This window comes from Macaca fascicularis, chromosome 15 (assembly GCF_037993035.2).
Source record: "Macaca fascicularis isolate 582-1 chromosome 15, T2T-MFA8v1.1".
NCBI classification, from domain to species: domain Eukaryota; kingdom Metazoa; phylum Chordata; class Mammalia; order Primates; family Cercopithecidae; genus Macaca; species Macaca fascicularis.
The window spans coordinates 121,193,778-121,213,870 of NC_088389.1; the positions used below are offsets into that span (position 1 = coordinate 121,193,778).

The window sequence follows — 20,093 nt, forward strand, 5'->3', positions numbered from 1 at the left end:
TCAGACACCTGTTTTGCTAAAATCACAGCGAGATTGTGCCTGTGGCACAGAAGCATATTGTGTGCCGCATACCTGAACCTGGGGCTAAAACACTCCCAGTTCTAATGCAAAAAGTCTCCTACTTTAAGGTGAACGTGAATCACCTGGAGGTCTTGTTAAAATACAGATATGGATTATTTAGGTCTACAGTAGGCATACACTTTCCGACAGCCTTCTGGTCACCCTGGGGCGGGGAGCACAGGGACCACACTGTGAGCTGCAGGCCCTAGAGTCAGCCACCAGGGAGCAGCACCACTGGTACTCAGCCTGCAGAGGCCCCGCTTGTGATCAGCATTTTTTCACAAGCACATTGACAAACAACAATGCATCTCTTCCCGTTCCAGTGTGGAGAACAGGCCCGGATTCGCAGCAGTGGAACTGCGTCTGCGCAATTACTACTATGACGTGGTGAACTAACCGCTCCCATACCTGTCGGTGGCTGTCTTTGATCACAGAAACAATCACAGGAAAATGAATCCAGAGGAACTGATTGTCAGCCACCTCCCTCTGCCAGTTGGGAGAGCCAGCCTTGGATGGAACACGCCCGTGACGCGTCACCCAAAGCCTGTCCCAGGACTCACCCTCCACAAAGCAAAGGCAATGCTGGGAGAGAAGACGGATGGCAGGATCCCAGGGGCTAGATGGATTTGTTTGTTTTCTTGTCTGTGTGATTTTCATACAGGTTATTTTTACGATCTGTTTCCAAATCCCTTTCACGTCTTTCCTGTTCTCTGGGTCCTGGAGTGCATTTGTTACTGATTGCGCCCAGGGGCATTGCAGAGTGGCCTAGAGCACTCACACCCCAAGCGGCCTTTTCCGAATGCCCAAGGATGCCTTAGCATGTGACTCCTGAAGGGAGGGCAAAGGCAGAGGAATTTGGCTGCTTCTACGGCATGGCTGTGACAGCCCATGAGACTGATCCCTAGTCACTGAAAAGCTTTCATGACAATAAAAATGTTTTGAGGCTTTAAAAAGAAAATCAAGTTTGACCAGTGCAGTTTCTAAGCATGTAGCCAGTTAAGGAAAGGAAAAAAAAAAAAAAAAAAGGCCTGGATCCTGCTTTTACTGTCTGTTATGAGATGGAAGACTTACATGTTTGTGATAAAAGGAGACCGTTTGAATGAATTGGCTTGGCTTACTTTCCCCCCGAAATCCTCTCTCCTGCAGACTGTCTTGACGACCTGGTGACTGGTAAATAAAGCCCTGCATGGAGGCTGCAGAGCAGGGGCAAGAGGCCCAGTCCCCGGCGTCTCACTGAGAACAGCTTCGGGCTGCCTTCCCCTGAACGTCCACACCTTCCTCTCCTCCACAGAGAGGGTGCTGCCAGAATCCCCTGTTGCTTTCTGTGTCTGTAATGGGGGACAGTACAGGGATCAAAGCCATCTAAAGAGTTTCCAAAGGAAGTGTTAATTCATAACAAGCCAAAGACCCTGAGCCTCACCACAAATAGGCCTTTTGGAGTGTGAGTTTGAGTTGAAGATACAAGACCGGAGAATTATTTTCTGGTCTTAACTAATCCTTGACTTATGAAAGGAGTGGTTGGATGTGCCAGGTTTGGTAAAGTGGTGACCGCATCTGTGAAAGAGGCTGTGAGGCTGAACTCCTGGCCCCGTGAACACAGGCCCCGTGCTCGTAGGAATATGGTAGCACCTATGTAGGAAGTGCGTGCAGTTTTCTGTCTTCTTTCTGTGTGATTTTTGGCCTCTTTCTCAGCACTTCTCCCCTCCCAGGAGCCTCGGGATGCCAAACGTCCAGAATGTGATGGGGCAAGAGGGGGGCAGGGGCCTCACCTCCCTGCAGAGGTCCAGCCGGGTCTCCTTGTCCCTGGACAATCTCCTGAGCCTGTCCGCTTGGTGAAGCAGGCACCTGTGTGCAGAATTCCCACTGTGGCCAGCACGAGGAAGTCTTTTCTAGTGAAAATGTGTCCTGCGGTCAGGAATCATTATCCTTCCCCCTGCAGCCACTAAGAAGGGCAAATAGAGAAAGGCAACTGAATTGAAGGATTGGTCATGTGAAAAGGGCTACATTTGGGAAGCTGGGAAAGGCCTCCGGGCTTCTAGAGCTTCTAGAGCAGCTAGCTTGGGCTGGATTCTCATTCCCAGGCTGCCCCTTGGATTGTTCTACCCAAGCTTTTCCCTGGGGTCTGGGCTCACTCCATAAGGTAAGGTGCCTTTCACCTTATGGTCCTTGTTTAGCAGGGAACAAAGAAGCATCATGGACAGACTGCCCTAGAGGCATCACATTGGCGCCTGGGGCCGTGAATATCTTGTCCCCCAGCGGGGCTGAGTGTTTCTGTCACAGAAAACAGTGCGTTCAGTGGTGAAAATCGTTGCATGCATGTTTTCATCTGAGCACGTCCTTCTCCCATACTCCCTATCACCCAGCCCTGCCTGTAGTTGCTGGATGGTGATTGCCCTTGGACATCAGTCCAATGACTGCAAGTTGGCCTGGATTTCCACTTGCAGAAGCAACAGCTGCATTGTCAGGCCTCCCAGCCCTGCAGAGAGCTCCCGCCACTGGTTAGCAGTGTGTCATGTTTTCCATTCATTTCAGAAGAGCTACATTGTGTCACTGGACATTTTTTAAAACTGTGATTTTTAATAAAAACTTACCTTGAGCTTTGTGATGATTTTCATGGAAGTTATTAGGATACAGTAAGTCACACTGTCAAATAGCGTCAAGCAGCATTGTCACAGGGGTAGCTAAATGTTTTCTAAAACATTAAGTCCCTGCCATGTCCTAAAAAAGTGAATGTGTGGGTCAGGTGCAGTGGCTCACGCCTATAATCCCAACACTTTGGGAGGCCCAAACAGGAGGATCTCTTGAGCCCAGGAGTTTGAGACCAGCCTGGACAACATAGTAAGACTTTGTCTCTGCAGAAGTCAAAACATTAGCCAGGTGCGGTGGTATGCACCTATAGTCCCAGCTACTTGGGAGGCTGGGGCAGGAGGATAGCTTGAGCCTGGGAGGTCAAGGCTGAAATGAGCTCTGATGGCACCACTGCACTCCAGTCCGGGTGACAGAGCAAGATCCTATCTCAAAAAAAAGAAAAAAAAAAGAAAGAAAAAAAGAAAAAAAAAAGTGGATGTGCACAGGCCACTCAAAGTTGTCTGTGAGATTCCACCACACAGAAGGGGGAGGCCCATCAGGGAGGGGCCCTGTCCTGCCCTGCCTCTATCTCTTATTCATGAGCAGAGCATCTACCCAGCAAGGGCCTGACAGCCCATGGCCTGCCTAATAAAAGACAGACTGAGGAGACCCAGAAATCCCCCATCAGGGCGAAGCAAGGTTGTGGGTTTTGAGCTATTCCTTTCTCTATGAAGACAGCCTAAAGGAAACTGGGGTAGACAAAGAAAGCCCCAATCTCTGCCTATTCTAAGGAGGTTACACACATGCACAGACATGCACACATGTACATATACCTGCACACATGCATGTATGCATGCACAAAAGGCATGCACACGTGTACATGTGCACACATGCATATATGTTAATGCATACATGTATATACACACATGTACACATACATACACATGTGCACGGGCACACACATTTATGTGCACACATGCATCCACACACAAGCACATGCACAAATGTGCACATACACACATTCACACGTGTGCACACATGCACATACTTGTACACATACTTGTACCCACATGCACACATAAACATACACATATGCAGAAACAGGCACACATGCATGCACATGCACACAAATACACAGAACATGCATGCACCACACAGTACCCATAGACATATAGCAAACACATACCACATACACCTTCACTGCACATACACACATTATGCCATACACACACACCACACAAGCACACACACACAAAACGCACACACCACTGCACATACTGAACCTTACTCCAAATAACCACTTAAAAATCCATGTGAGGCAGTGGTCCTGCAGTGGATGCACCCTCGTGTCTATATCCATCATCACCACCACCCTCTCTGGGGTCAAGCAGTAAGGGTCTCTCCCTCACACTCTTCCATCCTAGCCTCCCCTGGATCCCCTCTGCTCTTGCCAAGCCAAGTTAGGTTTGGAGGAAACAATGAATTTGGCTGGGCCAAGGCTCCCTGGGTCAGCTGGGAGATGGGAAGGACAGAGACTGCCCAATAACCCAGTGGCCTACAGGGGGCTGCTCCAAATACAGTGGGATGGTGAAGCACCCTGAAGTCAGAGAACACAGCACACAACAGACCACTGGGCTCCAGCCCTGCCCTTGGGCACGTCCTATAAATTGAACCCCCGAGCACCACAATTTCAGCTGAGGGTGGCTGCACTGACACATGCAAGTGCCAGCACAGTGGCCTTATTCTAAAAATGTCAGCAGATGCCGTGGTCTGTGCTGATCATGCCAACTGCTGAAAGGAATGCTGCGGGCAGCAGACAGCGTGCGCTCTGGGACGGCTCAGGAAATAAGCACTGGCCTTTGGCTTCAACCCCAGGGTGGGGAAAGCTTGTGATGATGTATCACTGCACTGCAGTGTGAGATGGCTTTACCACTAGCCTGAGCTGCAGCAGAGAGGCGGTTTAAGACCCCCGGGCTTGTCCTTCAGAGATGAGGAGGGGACTTTAGAACTGGTCGATAAATATGTTCTCATTTTGGGGAGGAAGGGAGCACTTTGAAAAAGGGAAGTTTTGGTTTTTGAATTATCTTTTAGATATTATATGGTCTTTCATTATCTCTCTCTCAGATACACACACACACACACACACTCTCTCTCTCTCTCTCTCTCTCTGTGTGTGTGTGTGTCTCCGGGACATATAGAATCAATCTTTCCTCCAAAGAAAAAGAAGAAATGATGACAACATTTTGCTATGGAAGGGTGTGGACGGCAAGTCACCCAGGTACCGAGGCAAGAGACTGAAGGCACAAGCTGTTCCAGTATAATGAAGAAAATAATAAGAATAGTTGTACTAGAAATAGAATATAGATATGATTATGTATTAATATTATTAATCATTAGTTTGTAGAATTACTCTTTGTTCTGCTATTATAATAATCCCTATTCTAGAATTATAACCTAGGAAAAACCAGGTCATATGGAGTTAGGAGCTGAAGGGACACGATAAGAAGTGACCAGAACGCAAGAGTGTGAGCCCTCTGTCACACCCGGATCAGGGCAACTAGAGGGCTCCTTGGTCTAGTGGTAATGCCAGTGCCTGGGAAGGCACCCGTCACTTAGCAGAGCGGGAAAGGGAATCATCCAGTGATGCTGTGCTTCAGCGCTCACACTCCAGGTCCACTTTCACGTTCCGTTGTGTACGCCTGGCTCCGTCTTCTAGCTAGCAGTAGCAGAATTAGTGAAAGCATTAAAGTCTTTGATCTTTCTGGTAAGTGCTTAGAAGAAATGATGACACGTGACATATGCCGTCCTCTCTCTCTCCGTCTCAGCTGCCATAAAGGGAAAGGCCCCCTTTATGGTGGACACATGACTTGCGTGACCTTATCAATCATTGGAGATGACTCAGACTCCTTGCCCTGCCCCCTTGCCTTGTATACAATAAGTAGCAGCGTGGCCAGGCATTTGGGGCCACTACCAGTCTCAGCATCTTGGCAGTAGTGGTCCCCCAGCCCCAGCTATTTTTTCTTCTGTCTCTTTGTCTTATGTCTTTATTTCTACAATCTCTCGTCTCTGCACACGAAGAGAAAACCCACAGGCCATGTAAGGCTGGACCCTATACCTGGCGCCCAGTGAGGATTTCTCTTTCATTGTGTGATGGCGCGCTTCGAGCATGGAACTCAGTGGAGGACATCAATGACAGATTCCTGAGAATTGTGGTCAATAGGCTTGGTGGTAAGCTTGGGCACTCAGAGTATCCCGGGCCACCATGGGACAGGCCAGTACTAAGTACTCAGCTTATTTAAACTTTATAAAAACTCTCCTTAAAGAAGGAGATGTAAAAGTCTCTGCCGATAAGTTAATTGAATTGTTTGAGGTCGTAGATCTCCTTTGCCCTTGGTTTCCTACTGAGGGAACCTTAGAACTCAAAGAGTGGGATGAGATTGGTCGACAATTCAAAATTGCTCATAAAGGGGGGCGTATTATTCCTCCCACCATTTGGTCAGTCTGGGCTTCGGTTCGCTCTGTTCTGGATTCCTTGCAGACTCAGGAGAACAACCGGGAGACTGAGCCCTCTTCCCTCCCCTCTGAGGAGGTTGAGAAGTCCTCAGTTCTCTTTCTCCTGAGGATACTGCACAGACTGAGGCCGTCGTTTTACAGACGGACCTCCATTCTGACATTCCTTTGGCCCCGCCGCCTACACCAGAGCCTACCGCGCCCCCATTATCGCTTTATGATGAACTTTTACATGATTTAAATGATCTCATTTCCCCAAACCGGCAAAATCCAACCAAAATATATTATCAACAGCCGTTGCAACTGGACCCTCCTGTCTTTCCTCAGCCCTGCTGTAGGGCCCCCTACCTTCCATCTGCGTGGCCTGAAAATGAGGCTACACTGCCTGAAAAAGAGGCTCTGAACTACGTTTCTATGCAGCCCGGTAATGAGGCTCTCAACTCTGTCCCTGTTCAGCCCTGCTGCAGTGCCCTCAACCTTCCGTCTGTTCAGCCCTGCTGCAGTGCCCTCAACCTTCCGTCTGTTCAGCCTGGTAACGAGGCTCTCAGCTCTGTCTCTGCTCAGCCCTGCTGCGGGGCTGTCAACTTTCCATCTATTTGAGCTGGCAATGAGGCCTTCAAACCTATCCCTCCACAGCCTGGTTATCCATCTCTCACTTCTGTTTCTCCTTCAGCACATCAGGCTCCCTTGAAGCCTGTCCCGCAGTTACTGCAGCAACCTGGACCTCAGGCCCCTGAAAGACCTGCCCAGCAGGTCATCTCGCCTCAACCTGGCTTACAGGTTCTTGATTCTTCCTCTGTTCAAAACCCTAACTTCTTTCTCCTTCTGGTCCGGTCACTCATGCAGTTGCCACCACCACCATTGCCGCTCATAAGCAACAAGTTACATACATCCCTCAAGATGACACTCCTCTTATGAGAGCCATCGCTCAGGTAAGAGAATATGGAGCTCCTGAGGCCTGGCAATTTCCTGGAATTTTACAACCTCCTATACTTGCCACCCCTGCGGCACAAAATCAGCCACAGCCAGCTGACCCTGCTCAGCAGGCGACTGATCCCGTGGCTTCTCCAGATGTACAGCCTGAGAATCAGGTCCCTCAGCCTGAGAATCGGGCTCCTCAGGTGAATAATCAGCCCCCACAACTGCCTGCTGCCGTGGCGCAGCCAGCTCCAGGTATACCTACAGTCCAGGCAGCAGTCCAACCAGATCCTATTCACTCGGGCCAGGTTCAGCTATGCCCTGCTGCTCGGGGAAGTTTTTCTTTTAACTTCCTCAAAGATTTCAAAGAATGAGTGAAGCAGTACAGCACCAACTCCCCTTTTGTCCGTTCCATATTAAAGGCCCTAGCAGAAGGTAAACGTCTGGTGCCCTGTGACTGGTAAATTCTAGCAAAGTCAGTCTTATCTAAATCCCAATATTTACAATTCAGGACTTGGTGGGTTGATGCTGTCCAGGAACGCATTCGTCTTAATCAGGGCTCTAATCCTGTTAATGTTACGGCTGACCAGTTACTGGGAATGGGACAACAGGCTGGAATTCGAAACCAAACTATACTAAATGATGAGATTATTGAACAATTATGAAAATGTTGCCTAGATGCTGGGGATAAGATTCAGAATGACGGCAAAATGTGTCCATCTTTTACGGCCGTTACACGAGGACAACATGAACCCTATTCAGAATTTATTGCCCCTCTTCAAGATGTGACAGAGAAAGCAATCCCTGATGGCCATGACCAATGACTTGTTGTAGAACTTACAGCTTATGAACAAACAAATGCAGACTGTCAGGCAGCTATTCACTCCATGAAAGGCAAAATTCCATCAGGAGGTGATGTAGTCTCCTCCTACATTAAAGCTTGTGAAGGCGTGGGGGAACTCTACGTCCAGCAATGGTCATGGCACAAGCCATCGCCACTATTAGAATGCCTGGATGATTCTCTGGCAAACACTTGCAATGCGGCCAATCAGGGCATTGTAGAAAAAATTGTCTTCGGCTTTCAGGCCGCTGTTTTTTTCAACGCCAACAACAAAACCCTATACAGAAACAAACCTTCCCCTCCACTCTGTGCCCACGATGCCGTAAGGGAAATCATTGGGTCACTCAAAATTTCACATTGATGGTAACCCCTTTAAAGCCATTCAACAACCAGGGAAATGGAAGGAGGGGCTGGCCCCAGGCCCCTCCAAACAATGGGACATTCCTCAACTCACAGCCTTTGGAGGCCAGTCAGATGAGCACTTTCCCGGCCCAATCCATTCAATTCCCACTTCAGCCATTTGTACCACAGGATCTAACGACTCAGCCCCAAGACAAATCTCAGTACAATGCTTGTGCCCTGCCACCACAGGCTCAGCCGCTGTAGCTCTCTGCTGCGCTCGAGATATTTCTCTCTTACCCGGAGAGCCACCTATTGCTGTTCCCACAGGTATGTTTGGCCCTTTGCCACCTGGCACTGTCGGCTTGCTTCTTGGTCGCTCAAGCCTAAATTTAAAAGGTGTTCAAGTACATGCTGGTGTAATCGACTCTGATTATTCAGGTGAAATTCATATTGTCATTAGCTCTGCGGTACGTTGGTATGCAGCAGCAGGAGACCGCAATCCTCAACTTCTTATACTCCATTACATTCCACTAGGATCTAGTTCTTGTAACAGAACTGGAGGTTTCGGAAGCACAGACTTTCAGGGCAAAACAGCCTATTGGGCCAGCAAGATTTCTGATACTCGTACTGTGTGCTCTGTGCATATTCAAGGAAGGAAGTTTGAGGGAATGATTGACACAGGTGCTGATATCTCCATTAGAGCCTTACATCAATGGCCTAGACACTGGCCCAAAGAATGTGCATCCACAGCATTAGTTGGTGTTGGTCAGGCTTCAGAGGTTTATGAAAGTTCCACTGTTTTACACTGTGTGGCCCAAGGGGGACAGACTGGTACTATTCACCCCCTGGTACTATTACACCTATTCCAGTTAATCTTTGGGGAATAGATCTTTTACAACAATGGGGGACACAGATTTCTTTTCCACAAGGTAATTACAGACAACAAAGTAAAGACGTTATGGCAAAAAAAAAAAAAAAAAAAAGGGATTTGTTCAAGGTACAGGTTTGGAAAAATCAGCACAAGGTACTACTCAGCCTATTATACCTACTCATAAATCGGATTCAACAGGACTTGGTTATTCTTTTTTTTTCTTTTCTTTTCTTTTTCTTTTTCTTTTTTTCTTTTTTCTTTTTTTTTGAGACGGAGTCTCGCTCTGTCACCCAGGCTGGAGTGCAGTGGCCAGATCTCAGCTCACTGCAAGCTCCGCCTCCCGGGTTCACGCCATTCTCCTGCCTCAGCCTCCCGAGTAGCCTGGACTACAGGCGCCCGCCACCGCGCCCGGCTAGTTTTTTGTATTTTTTAGTAGAGACGGGGTTTCACCGTGTTAGCCAGGATGGTCTCAATCTCCTGCCATCGTGATCCGCCCGTCTCGACCTCCCAAAGTGCAGGGATTACAGGCTTGAGCCACCGCGCCCGGCCAGAACTTGGTTATTCTTTCTAGAAGCGGTCACTATCAAGCCTCCAGATCCCATCCCCTTAACTTGGAAAACTCAGAAACTAGTTTGGGTAGATCAGTGGCCACTCCCTAAAAATAAGCTGGAGGCCCTCCATATTTTGGTCCTTGTACAATTAAAATTGGGACACATAGAGCAATCTTTTTCCCCTTGGAATTCACCTGTTTTTGTTATCCAAAAGAAATCTGGTAAGTGGAAAATGCTTACTGATCTCAGGGCATTACATGCTGTCCTTCAACCCATGGCAACCCAGCTTGCCATCCCCTGCTATGATTCCTGAGTATTGGCCACTTATCATCATTAATCTTAAAGACTGTTTCTTTAACATTCCTCTGGCCCCTCGGGACTTTAAAAAATCCACAGGCCCTGTAGGGCTGGACCCTACAGAAAGGTACATAATTTCATGTTTCATTAGAGAGTGCTTTTTAAGGCCACTTATTATTTTGTAGCTTTGCAAAATTAAGCGGCAAAAGGAAGAACGCTTTCTCAGAGCCCCACCCACCAAACCCGGCGAGCCTGCACTGCGGTGCCCATCACATCCCCACGGATGGCTGCACACGTCCGGCGTTTGCCTGAACCCCCACCTCACAGCCTGTTGCTGCTGCCACCCCCTTATGGGGCATCCCACAGCTAAGAGATGCTCACAGTCCCCACACGGCTCAGCTGGGGATGTTTCCAGGAGCTATTTTTCCTATTAGTTAAGCATTATTTTACCAAAGCCGTGAGTCACAAGACTTTAAACATCTGCAAATCTTTGAGGTCTTTGAATAACTCAGTTTTCCATGACTATCATCAAATTGTGGAACAATGAGTGAAAAATGTATTTCGTTCGTAAACAACTCATCCTCATTCATAAAAATAGAGCCAATGTCTCATACTGTTTGTTCTCCACAGCTCATGTCAAATGACATCATAAATTTCTGTCATCCAAGCCCACTGAAACACAGCGAGGTGAACATGCCCCTGCTTGTGAACAGCTGCTTTAGTTCTTTCCTTCCCTGAAACAGGAGTAGAGTGAAGACCTCAGCCTCCAAGGGTAGCGAACAGGTTAGGAAATGAAGGGCCCATCACTATCAAGAAAATGGTTTTGCTAGAGTCCTTATCAAGTGGATTGTACCAGAAAGAAAGTGATCCTCATAGGAGTAGGCAAGTCAGCCTCGCCAGCTGCACAGGACATGACCTTTCCATTTCCCGATGAATCCAGAGGTGTAAGGTCACACCCAGAGCAATGGCTCCTCTCATACCAAAAGCGCCTGGTAAAGCACACTTTCTAGACACCAGATGTGTTCTGGGGGATGCCAGAGAGCTCCCTGCAGCCGGCGGTATCCAGGTGGGCAGACTTACACAGCAGCACGCTGTCCCTCAGGGCATCGATCCGAATTTAGGGACACAAGCTGCCCAGTGCACCTCCATCCATCACCTCTCTTCCCCCCTCTTCTTGCTTCCTTCATTATTCAACCTTGAAAGAAAAAAGAAAACAAGATGCTTGGTCAAGCCAATCCCAACTCCCGAGACCGTCTACCTCACACTACTGTGTACATGGCAGGAAATCTCAACAGAGGCGAGGAAAGACTCCTCAGACAGACCTCAGTGGACCAGGATCTGAGCAGGATTTGCTCACCTCGGAAATAAGGCGGACCTCCCAAGATGGAGAGAATTTAAGTGGAAGAGATTCATGAAAAGAAAAATATCACCCAGTTAAAGCATGGCCGTGAACAAACAGCCATTTTAACTGGCTTGTTTTTCTACAGTCAACACATTAGACGCTTGTCCATTCAATCTTCTCTTTTAAAATTAATGAGATATCCGTTCCTTAATGTCGTGCTATGAATTTTTTTCTCAGCATCTCCCCAGTTCTTTACTCTTGAGCACTAAATAGTAGCTTTCTAGAGGATGCTTTTTTTCATTTGCTGCCAGGGCTTCCTCTAATGGGCCGGTGGGTTCGTCCTGTTCGGAATCGGTACTTCCGTGTGTCAGGATTTTAAAATGCATGGTCTAAAGTCGGCTAGTGGGGCCTGTAGGCTTTTGTAACGTCCCCAGGAATCTGTGTGTGTGTGGGAGCGGGGGTATGTGTGCATCTGTTTGTGGTATGTGTGTGTCCATTCATGATGTGCGCATGTGGTTTGGGGGGGTGTCTGTGTGTGTCCACGTGTGTCTGTATGTTTGCATGCATATATGGTGTGTGTTTATGTGTGTATCTGTGTGTGGTGTATCTATGTTTGTATATGTGTGGCATGTGTGTGTCTATGTATGTAGTGTGTGCATGTGGTATGTGGGGATGTCTGTATACATATGTATGCATATTTATGTATCTGTGTGTGTGGTGTATGTATTTGTGTGTGTGGTGCGTTTGTGTGGCATATGTGTGTGCATCTATGTGTGGTGTGTATTTGTATACTTGTGTGTATGCATATCTGTGGGTGTATACCTGTATATATCTGCGTGTATATGTGTGTGTATGGTGTGTGTACGTGTACCTGTGTGTTTGTGTGTGGTGTGTGTGTGTCTCTGTTAAGCAGACGTCTTTGTCCTTTCATTTTTCAGATCTTACGCTCTCAATGTGAAAATGACCTTTTATTATTAACCAGCTTGGTCATCGTTTTCCCCCTTTTGGGTCACAGTGTGCAGAACCGGTTTTCCATCTTGCTGGCATCCATGGCAGTTAGCCCTTCCCCGGCGGATTTGGACATGACACCACCACTCCCATCTCAGACCACCTGCAATTGGCTCTGTGATAGATGCCACCATTGCCACAGTAAAAATAAAACAATGGAGAGGCCATTACTTAGGTCCCTGAAGCCCAAAACAGGCCAGTACACTTTTCCCTAAGCCTTCACGAGAGCCAAGCGCCTCCACTCACGGTGGAAGATCTGCCTCTCCTGCACAACCCAAAGCAGGATCCCTGCCCCTGCCCCTCTGGGGCATGCAGAGGGTGGGAGGGCACTGAGCAGCACCCGCTTCACACCCATGGGTGCTTTCTCATGGAACTTGGGCTTGCCAGGACTGCCTGTTCTCCTTCAGACAGCGTCTGCCCTGCCGCAGCTTGGACTGAGAAAGCAGCCAAGCGGGAAGCGGGCTTTGAGCCTCGAGACAGACTCCATCTCTCTTGTTTCTCAGTGGTCTCCTGCTGCGTGGTCTGAAGGAGGGGCACCAGCCCAATGACTCCCGGCACTCAGCAGTGTCAGCAGCTGTCAGGGCCCCGTGTGGCTCAAAGCCATGCCCTGCCAGGCTCCTGGTACGGCTGGTGGGGCAGGGACCCTTCCCAGGTTTCGGCTGATGTTTCAGGCCACTGGCAGTTCTTGGCGATGTCTTCTTAAAGCCAGAGCAGGTTTCTGTAGGAGAAAAACCACAGTTAGACTATTCATCCACGTCGTTTGACAGTGACATTAGAGTCTGGCTGTCACTGTCTCCCTGTGTCCCCATTCTCAGCCTTTGGAGAGTGAGTACCCAGGTGAGTACCAAGGATCAAAGTATGCTCAATGATGCCCTCCAGCAGCTCATCACTAACATGCAAATGACTTTACAATCAAAACATCAAAACGTGTGAATGCCCAGAGCGTTGCTCACACATGCAAATGCTTTAACTTGCTGTGATAGAATAGATGCATGCTATGTTATTTCTGAACACTGTAATGGAAGTTGCATTTGCATAATATTTTATAGCTCACGAAGCCTTTTCAGGTAAATTTTCTATTTTAAGTCTAAAAACAACCAGTTTTAGAGATAGTTGCTATTATTAACTCCTCATTTTACAAATGAAAAAGCCAGTAAGTAGGCTGACTGCTGACTTAGTAGACAGCATCAAAAAGAAGAAGCAGACTGCCATTTCTTCCTAGAACACGGCTGGTTCTCAGGCCCAAGTGCCCACTGAAAGCAGCTGTAGCCTTAACAGTGCTGGTGCCCAGGCTCTGTTCCCTGAGAGCCTGGAGTAATGGGTCTGGACTGGGACCAGAGACCAGGCACTGAAAATCTTTAAAAGTGTACCAGGGGCTGGGTGCAGTGGCTCACACCTGTAATCTCAGCACTTTGGGATGCCAAGGTGGGCAGATCACTTCAGGTCAGGAGTTTGAGACCAACCTAGCCAACATGGTGAAACCCTGTGTATACTTAAAATACAAAAAATAGCCAGGCTTGGTGGCACGCATGTGTAATAGCTACTCAGGAGGCTGAGGTGGGAGAATTGCTTGAACCCAGGGAGCAGAGGTTGCAGTGAGCTGAGATCGCACCTCTGCACTCCAGCCAGGGCAACAGAGTGAGACTCCATCTCAGGGAAGAAAAAAAAAAGTGTACCAGGAAGTGAGGCCATCACTGCTACTCCTCCCTGCTGTCAGGGCTCGGACCTTAGGGATGTGGAACCATTTGAGACCCTGATACAGGAAAGTGAGGGTCAGACCCGGACGTGAGTTCCAGCAAGGTGGGGTTCTTCATTCTCGGCTGAGTAGTGTTGGCCTGAAGTTTTCAATGCTAGGTCACCGAATACCCCATAAATTCCAAACTGGTTACATGATCAGGGTCTCTGATTCTTTGGGCTAAAAACTCAGTAGTTTTTCCTGTTAAAGCTCATCTCCTTTCTGTGACTTCCAGTCCTATGTTCTGTGGAAGAACGGGAATCTACAGACAATCTGTAGCATAGAGAGGCCCATGTCATGCCCAGAGTGTCAGCTCAGCACATCTAGGGACAGAGCCGGGAGCCTGGCCACATCCTTTCACCTCTGTCTGCAAAGTCACACAAATAGGGGGCTTGGATGCCAGGTGAGGCCTGAGCTGGACATCAGGAAGCTGTGGTCAGGCTAGTGTGACTCTCTGTAAGAAGGCAGATCACTTGAGGTCAGGAGTTTGAGACCAGCCTGGCCAACATGGTGAAACCCTGTCTCTACTAAAAATACAAAAATTAGCTGGGTATGGTGGCATGGCAGGTGCCTGTAACCCAGCTACTCGGGAGGCTGAGGCAGGAAAATCACTTGAACCCAAGAGGCAACGGTTTCAGGGAGCTGAGATTGCGCCGCTGCACTCCAGCCTGGGCTACGACAGAGTGACACTGCGTCTCAAAAGAGTCTCAGGTGGCCTGTGGAGTCCAGGCCTTGCTTGGAGAAGAAACCAGGAGATCTCAGCCTCAAATACCATTAACATCACCATCTCTATCCCCAGATAGCTTTAGAGATGCCCCAAAATGAGCAAATCCCAAGCAAGTTTCAGCCTAAAGTGATTCCTTTCTCAACATTCCCCTGGAGATTTGCATCTTTAGTGCTGAGCTGCAACCAGCCCCATTTCAGAGGTGCTATTATCCTGGGATGATACCTCACTCACTAGGACAACTAAATCTCCTTTATGGCTATACCCAGATCAGGGCAGATTCAGGCTTCAGGAGACTGATGTGCTCACAATTCTGAGGTCTGATGCTTACTTGATTTTTTTTTAAATTTTACTTTAAGTTCTGGGATACATGTGCAGAATGTGCAGGTTTGTTACATAGGGATACATGTGCCATGGTGGTTTGCTGCACCTATCAACCCATCATCTAGGTTTTAAGCCCTGCATGCATTATGTATTTGTCCTAATGCTCTCCCTCCCCTTGCCCACCACTCACTTGATTTTTTGAGCCCTCTTTAAGAAAGAGAATTTTGAAGACCATTTTATTAGGAGCGACCATAACTGGCTCCAGCCAAGCTGTATCATGGAGTTAAGACTTGGTCCAATAGTTGGGAGATACAACTCCCCACACTGTCACTGAGTATAAGACAGCTACAGGCTTGAGCTCAACAATACAGGAATGCTGGTAAATTCGATTCTACATAATTCTACATGACTCCTGTTGAAAAAGAAAAGGAAAAGTATGATGTGTGTATAACTGAGTATGCTACATGGTATCAAGTCTATGCCTAAGTGGATGGTGGCCTTGGCTACACTGCATGGTTGACAACAACGTAACCCCACATCAAGTGACTGTAACCCACAGCCTACAGAGCTCACACTGCATGTCCTCTAACAGCTGTCTTTTCCTTGAATGTTAGAACTGACCAAGGCTGGTCAGGCACCACAGCTCACACCTGTAATCCCAGCACTTTGAGAGGCTAAGGCAGGTGAATTGCTTGAACCCAGGAGTTTGAGACCAGCCTGGACAACATGGCAAAACCCCATCTCTACAAAAACTACAAAAATTGGCAGCTTGTGGTGGTGCATGCCTGTAGTGTCAGCCACTCAGAAGGCTGAGATGGGAGGATCACTTGAGCCCAGGAGGTTGAGTAGTGAGCCATGATCACACCACTGCACTCCAGCCTGGGTGACAGAGCAAGCCCCTGTCTCAAAAAAAAAAAAAAAAAAAGTGCCTAAGGCTATTCCAATGCTACAACAAGGAACATGGAAAGGGAAAAGGCAGTCTTAGCAGATTGCAGATAAAATTTCTTACTTTTGGAAATTTGGTTTTAAAAAGCGACTTATTGCTGGGTCCTTTTCCAGGATCTTGGTAGGAGCCCATGCAAACTCAGGGTCTTCAAGTGAATTATATTGCATTAGCTTTCTGGTGAATCCACCTATGCCCATGGCGAATATGATAGTAAGAACAGGAGTGTTAGGAGACAGTGAGTGAGAGAGGAAAAGGGAAGGAGGGAGGAAGGGAAGGAGGGAGGGAGATGAGAAGGCAGAGAGAGAAAAAGGGGGTGGGGGAGAGATAGAGGAGGTTGTGACTGGTTGGAGGTGGAAAAGCAGCAGATGCGGAGTGACCAAAACCAGGAAAGGAGTCACATGCTTTCTTGCCAGGGACATGCTCTGAAAAGCCCAGCAACAGTTCCGCCTGGATCCTTAGTCCTTCCTTCTGCAACCCTGGGCTGGGACCCCTGGCGCTCAGCCCCACTGGTTCATCATCAGCTGCATGCTCCCAGAAGGCCTCCTGTGGGCCCCATACATTTCCCATCCTCTTTTTCCCCAGGCCTTATCACCTGTGGATAGAACCAAGGGGTCAAAATGTGCCCCGCCACTCCCCTCCTACCTGCTGAAGCAGACCCCCCTTGCTGGGCATCCCTGGGTCTCAGCTGTGGCTCCAGCAGGCTTGCTGTTCTTGAGGACAGAGACACTGCTGGGCAGAGACATGCAGGGCCACCTGCCCTGAAGTCTGTATGGAGAACAAGGCCCAGCCTGGCCGCTCTGTGCTCACATCTCATGGGCCTTCCCCAAATGGGTTCTTCAGATTGTGTCTGCTGCACCTCCGTAGAGCTGGATGTGGTGATCAGGCCGAGCTTCAATTTTGCATGCCGGTCCCCAGTCTCCAGCATCCCCTCAATCCAGTGACACCCAGCCCTCCCTGTCAGCCTTTCTGCCAGTAGTAGTCAGTGACAGAATGAGGGTCATGTCTGCCCAGGGCCACGTCCCAACCAGCTTCTGCTCCCTGGGTCAGGCCTGTCTGTGTGGGTTTGTCCAGACAGACTGGTATAAAGATCAGGGCAGGTACAGCTGGCTAGTTCTGGCTTTGCCTTCTAACCCTGCAAGGCCAGGGCACCCCCAGGTGGGCAGCTCTAATCCCACAGCTGCCCTCACCACACAAGCCCCACGGATGGAGCTGCCTCACTAAGTCCCACTCCACCCATGTCTCCTGGTGCTGTGAGGAGGAGCCAAGGAGATGCTGTCCCCGAAGTGTGACCAGAGCCTGAAGCTGAGGGAAGCCCAGCGTGGCACCAGGTCTCCCACTCCAGGGCCGTCCCACTGGCCACCAGCCTAGGTCACAGGTATTCAGCAACATCTGCAGCACAGACTCTGGGTCTGTCAGGCGTGGGGATGGCTGCTGGCTCACTGCTAGGTCAGGGGAACACCCGCGTGGCCCACGTGTTCCAGCCACTGTGTTCCAGCCCAGTGCCCAGCCTTAAGCACCCTGTTATAATGACCAGCGACTGCTGTGACCCAAGGCAGCCTCCCATCCAGAGCTCCTGGGCCAGGGCATGAATCTCAATCCTGATGAGGGCTTATTCCTGAAACCCCAAGATAAGAGCAGGGACCCTGTGCTCTGGGATTTCACGGTGTAGACCCCCACAGGGCTGGGGTTTACATACAGGAAGACCATCCTCAGGGTGGTACCTCAAGTAAGCAGTAGTGGCAAATACGGCCCACCGCTGCTGTGCTTTCTCAGTCTGTGGGGTTCATTTCCTTGGTTTGGGAATTTAAACTGGCTTGCCAATTTTAAAAGGCAAACATTACCAGGAGGACAGAGGGAAGGAAAAAGAAGGGAAAGAGTAAGAAGTGGGGGGTGGCCATGGGGCCATGTCCCTGGCATGGGGTGGGAAGGCCTGGCCAGAGGGCTGCTCTCCAGGGCAGGAAGGAGGCAGTTTGCAGGGCTCCCCTCCGCATCGGGTGGGTCCACTTGGGGCCAGACAACAGAGAGTTGGACCGCACAGCCCCTCAGTGCTACTCCTTGAGTACCCACTAGATGGCAGCCGACACCTGGGCAAGAGCTGGTCTTGGTCCACCTGGCAGGAAAGGGACAGGCTATCTCCTAGGTTATGCCTATTTTTATGAAAGCGGAAGAGGCACCAACTGCATGCACTATTGGGAATCGTGTCTCAACAGGTACAGAAATAATGTCTTAAGCGATTTATATTCAAAATAAGTGATTGGCAGATGACTGCTCTTTTCAGGGAACCCATTTCTAATCTTTGAGGTCATAGTGTTGTCCAGCAGGGGGCATTGGAATGAGTTTCTCTAACTCCCCTTGCTAAAGTCAGCTTGGTGTGGACTTGTTTCTGTTAGTTCAATATTGAAACGCGGTCATCTTGGAGTCTTTGGTTCCCGAAGGTGGGATGTAGCATGCTTTAGCTGGAAGGGAGCCTTCACCCGGGTCTGCCAGCCCCCAGCCTGGAGTCCTTGGGCTGCTGGGAACTGAAGGACTCATCACACGTTCCCTGGAGGTATTCCAGGTGACAGGCGTGCTCAGGTTCCCCAACTGCAGCTTGCTAGTTCAGGCTTTGATTAAGGGAGATGTGAAAACCAAGTAATGAATTTAGGTACTACTGAATCAATATGGTGTGGAGGGGCCCTACCTTACAGAATGTAGGGTCCAAAGAGGTGAAAAAAGAATCTCAGATCTAATCCAGCCTCTGCTTTCCAGGTGAGGACAGTTACTTTTTTAAAATCTGCAATGGACTCAGAGCAGGGATCCCATCAACACCTGCTCTGAGCCCCACTGCAGTCCCAGCCCAGCTTTCCAGCACCTTCCCAGGCGTGGCGTCACTGGCAGTTTTGAGCAGATCCCACTGCAGGGCTGGTTCACAGCTGTTCTTGATTTCCAGACATGAAGCAAAGCCAAAGGTGAGCCACTTTCTTGACACAGCCAAAAGAAATTTTGAGGAATGTCAAGAGGAGTGACTGGCGGTCCTTCTTGAGTGATAAGAAGCTATGTATTTTTTTTTTTTTTTTTTTTGAGACAGGGTCTCGCTCTGTTGCCCAGGCTGAAGTGCAGCAGTGCAATCTAGGCTCACTGCAACCTCTGCCTCCCGGGTTCAAGCAATTATCCTGCTCAGTCTCCTGAGTAGCTAGGATTACAGGTGTGTGCCACCACACTCAGCTAACTTTTTATATTTTTGGTAGACACAAGGTTTCATCATGTTGGCCAGGCTGGTCTCGAACTCCTGACCTCGTGATCCACCTGCCTCAGCCTCCCAAAGTGCTGGGATTACAGAGAAGCTATGTATTTCTATGCATGTATTCTCACCACCTTTCAGCTAACTGACAAGGGGGCCTATGGACAGCACCAAACAGAGGTAAGGGACTTACTCGGGCATATCACTGTGAAGCCAAACACGCTGCTCGATGTGTCAAATAACCAGCTCCCCACAGCTCTTCTGGGAAGTTCCCATCCATGCCCAGGGAGATTTGGCTCCAGGACATAAACTATACACTCTGAATCAGCCTTCCATCGATGGTGTGTTTACCCCATAGCCAGGACTCACTGGTCCAGGAATCAGGCAGTGGAAATGGGAGATACACCACTCACCATCACCCCTAGTGAACCACTGGCAACATTTTTGCTTCCTGTTCCCACAACTTTATGCCCTGCTAGCCTAAAGTCTTAGCTCCAGAAGGAAGAATGCTTCCACCAGGAGACGCAGCAATGATTCCATAATTTCTACAACTTCCACAACTTCCAAATGGAAGTGAAGACTGCCACCCAGCCAGTGTGGGCTCGCGTCTCTGAGGCAACAGGCCAAGAAGAGAATGATGGTGCTGGTTGGGGTGATTGATCCTATCAAAGGGAAATTGGACTGCTACTCCACATTGGAAGTAAGGAAGAGTATGTCTAGAACATAGGAAATTCCTTAGGGCATCTCTTGGTACTACTATGCCCTGTGATTAAGCTCAGTGGAAAATTCAGGAATGAAGGTTTGGGTCACTGCACCAGGTAAAAACTCATAATCAC

General features: G+C 49.0%; 1 protein-coding gene across 16 annotated transcripts in view; it reads left to right on the plus strand.

The window, feature by feature from the left end:
* SYK (spleen associated tyrosine kinase) overlaps window positions 1-20,093 on the plus strand; it is a 128,304-nt gene that overhangs the window by 93,482 nt on the left and 14,729 nt on the right. For 12 of the 16 annotated variants that reach the window (XR_012424874.1, XR_012424872.1, XR_012424873.1 and 9 more), the window contains one exon: window positions 384-2,656. The exons of the other annotated variants lie outside the window; for them this stretch is intronic. Coding sequence is in view for 9 of the 12 variants with exons in the window: in XM_074017824.1 (XP_073873925.1) it covers window positions 384-456 (73 nt within the window). In the remaining 3 variants the exon portion in view is untranslated. Of the gene's footprint in view, window positions 1-383; window positions 2,657-20,093 lie in introns of those variants that run through there. 16 annotated transcript variants of the gene reach the window in all.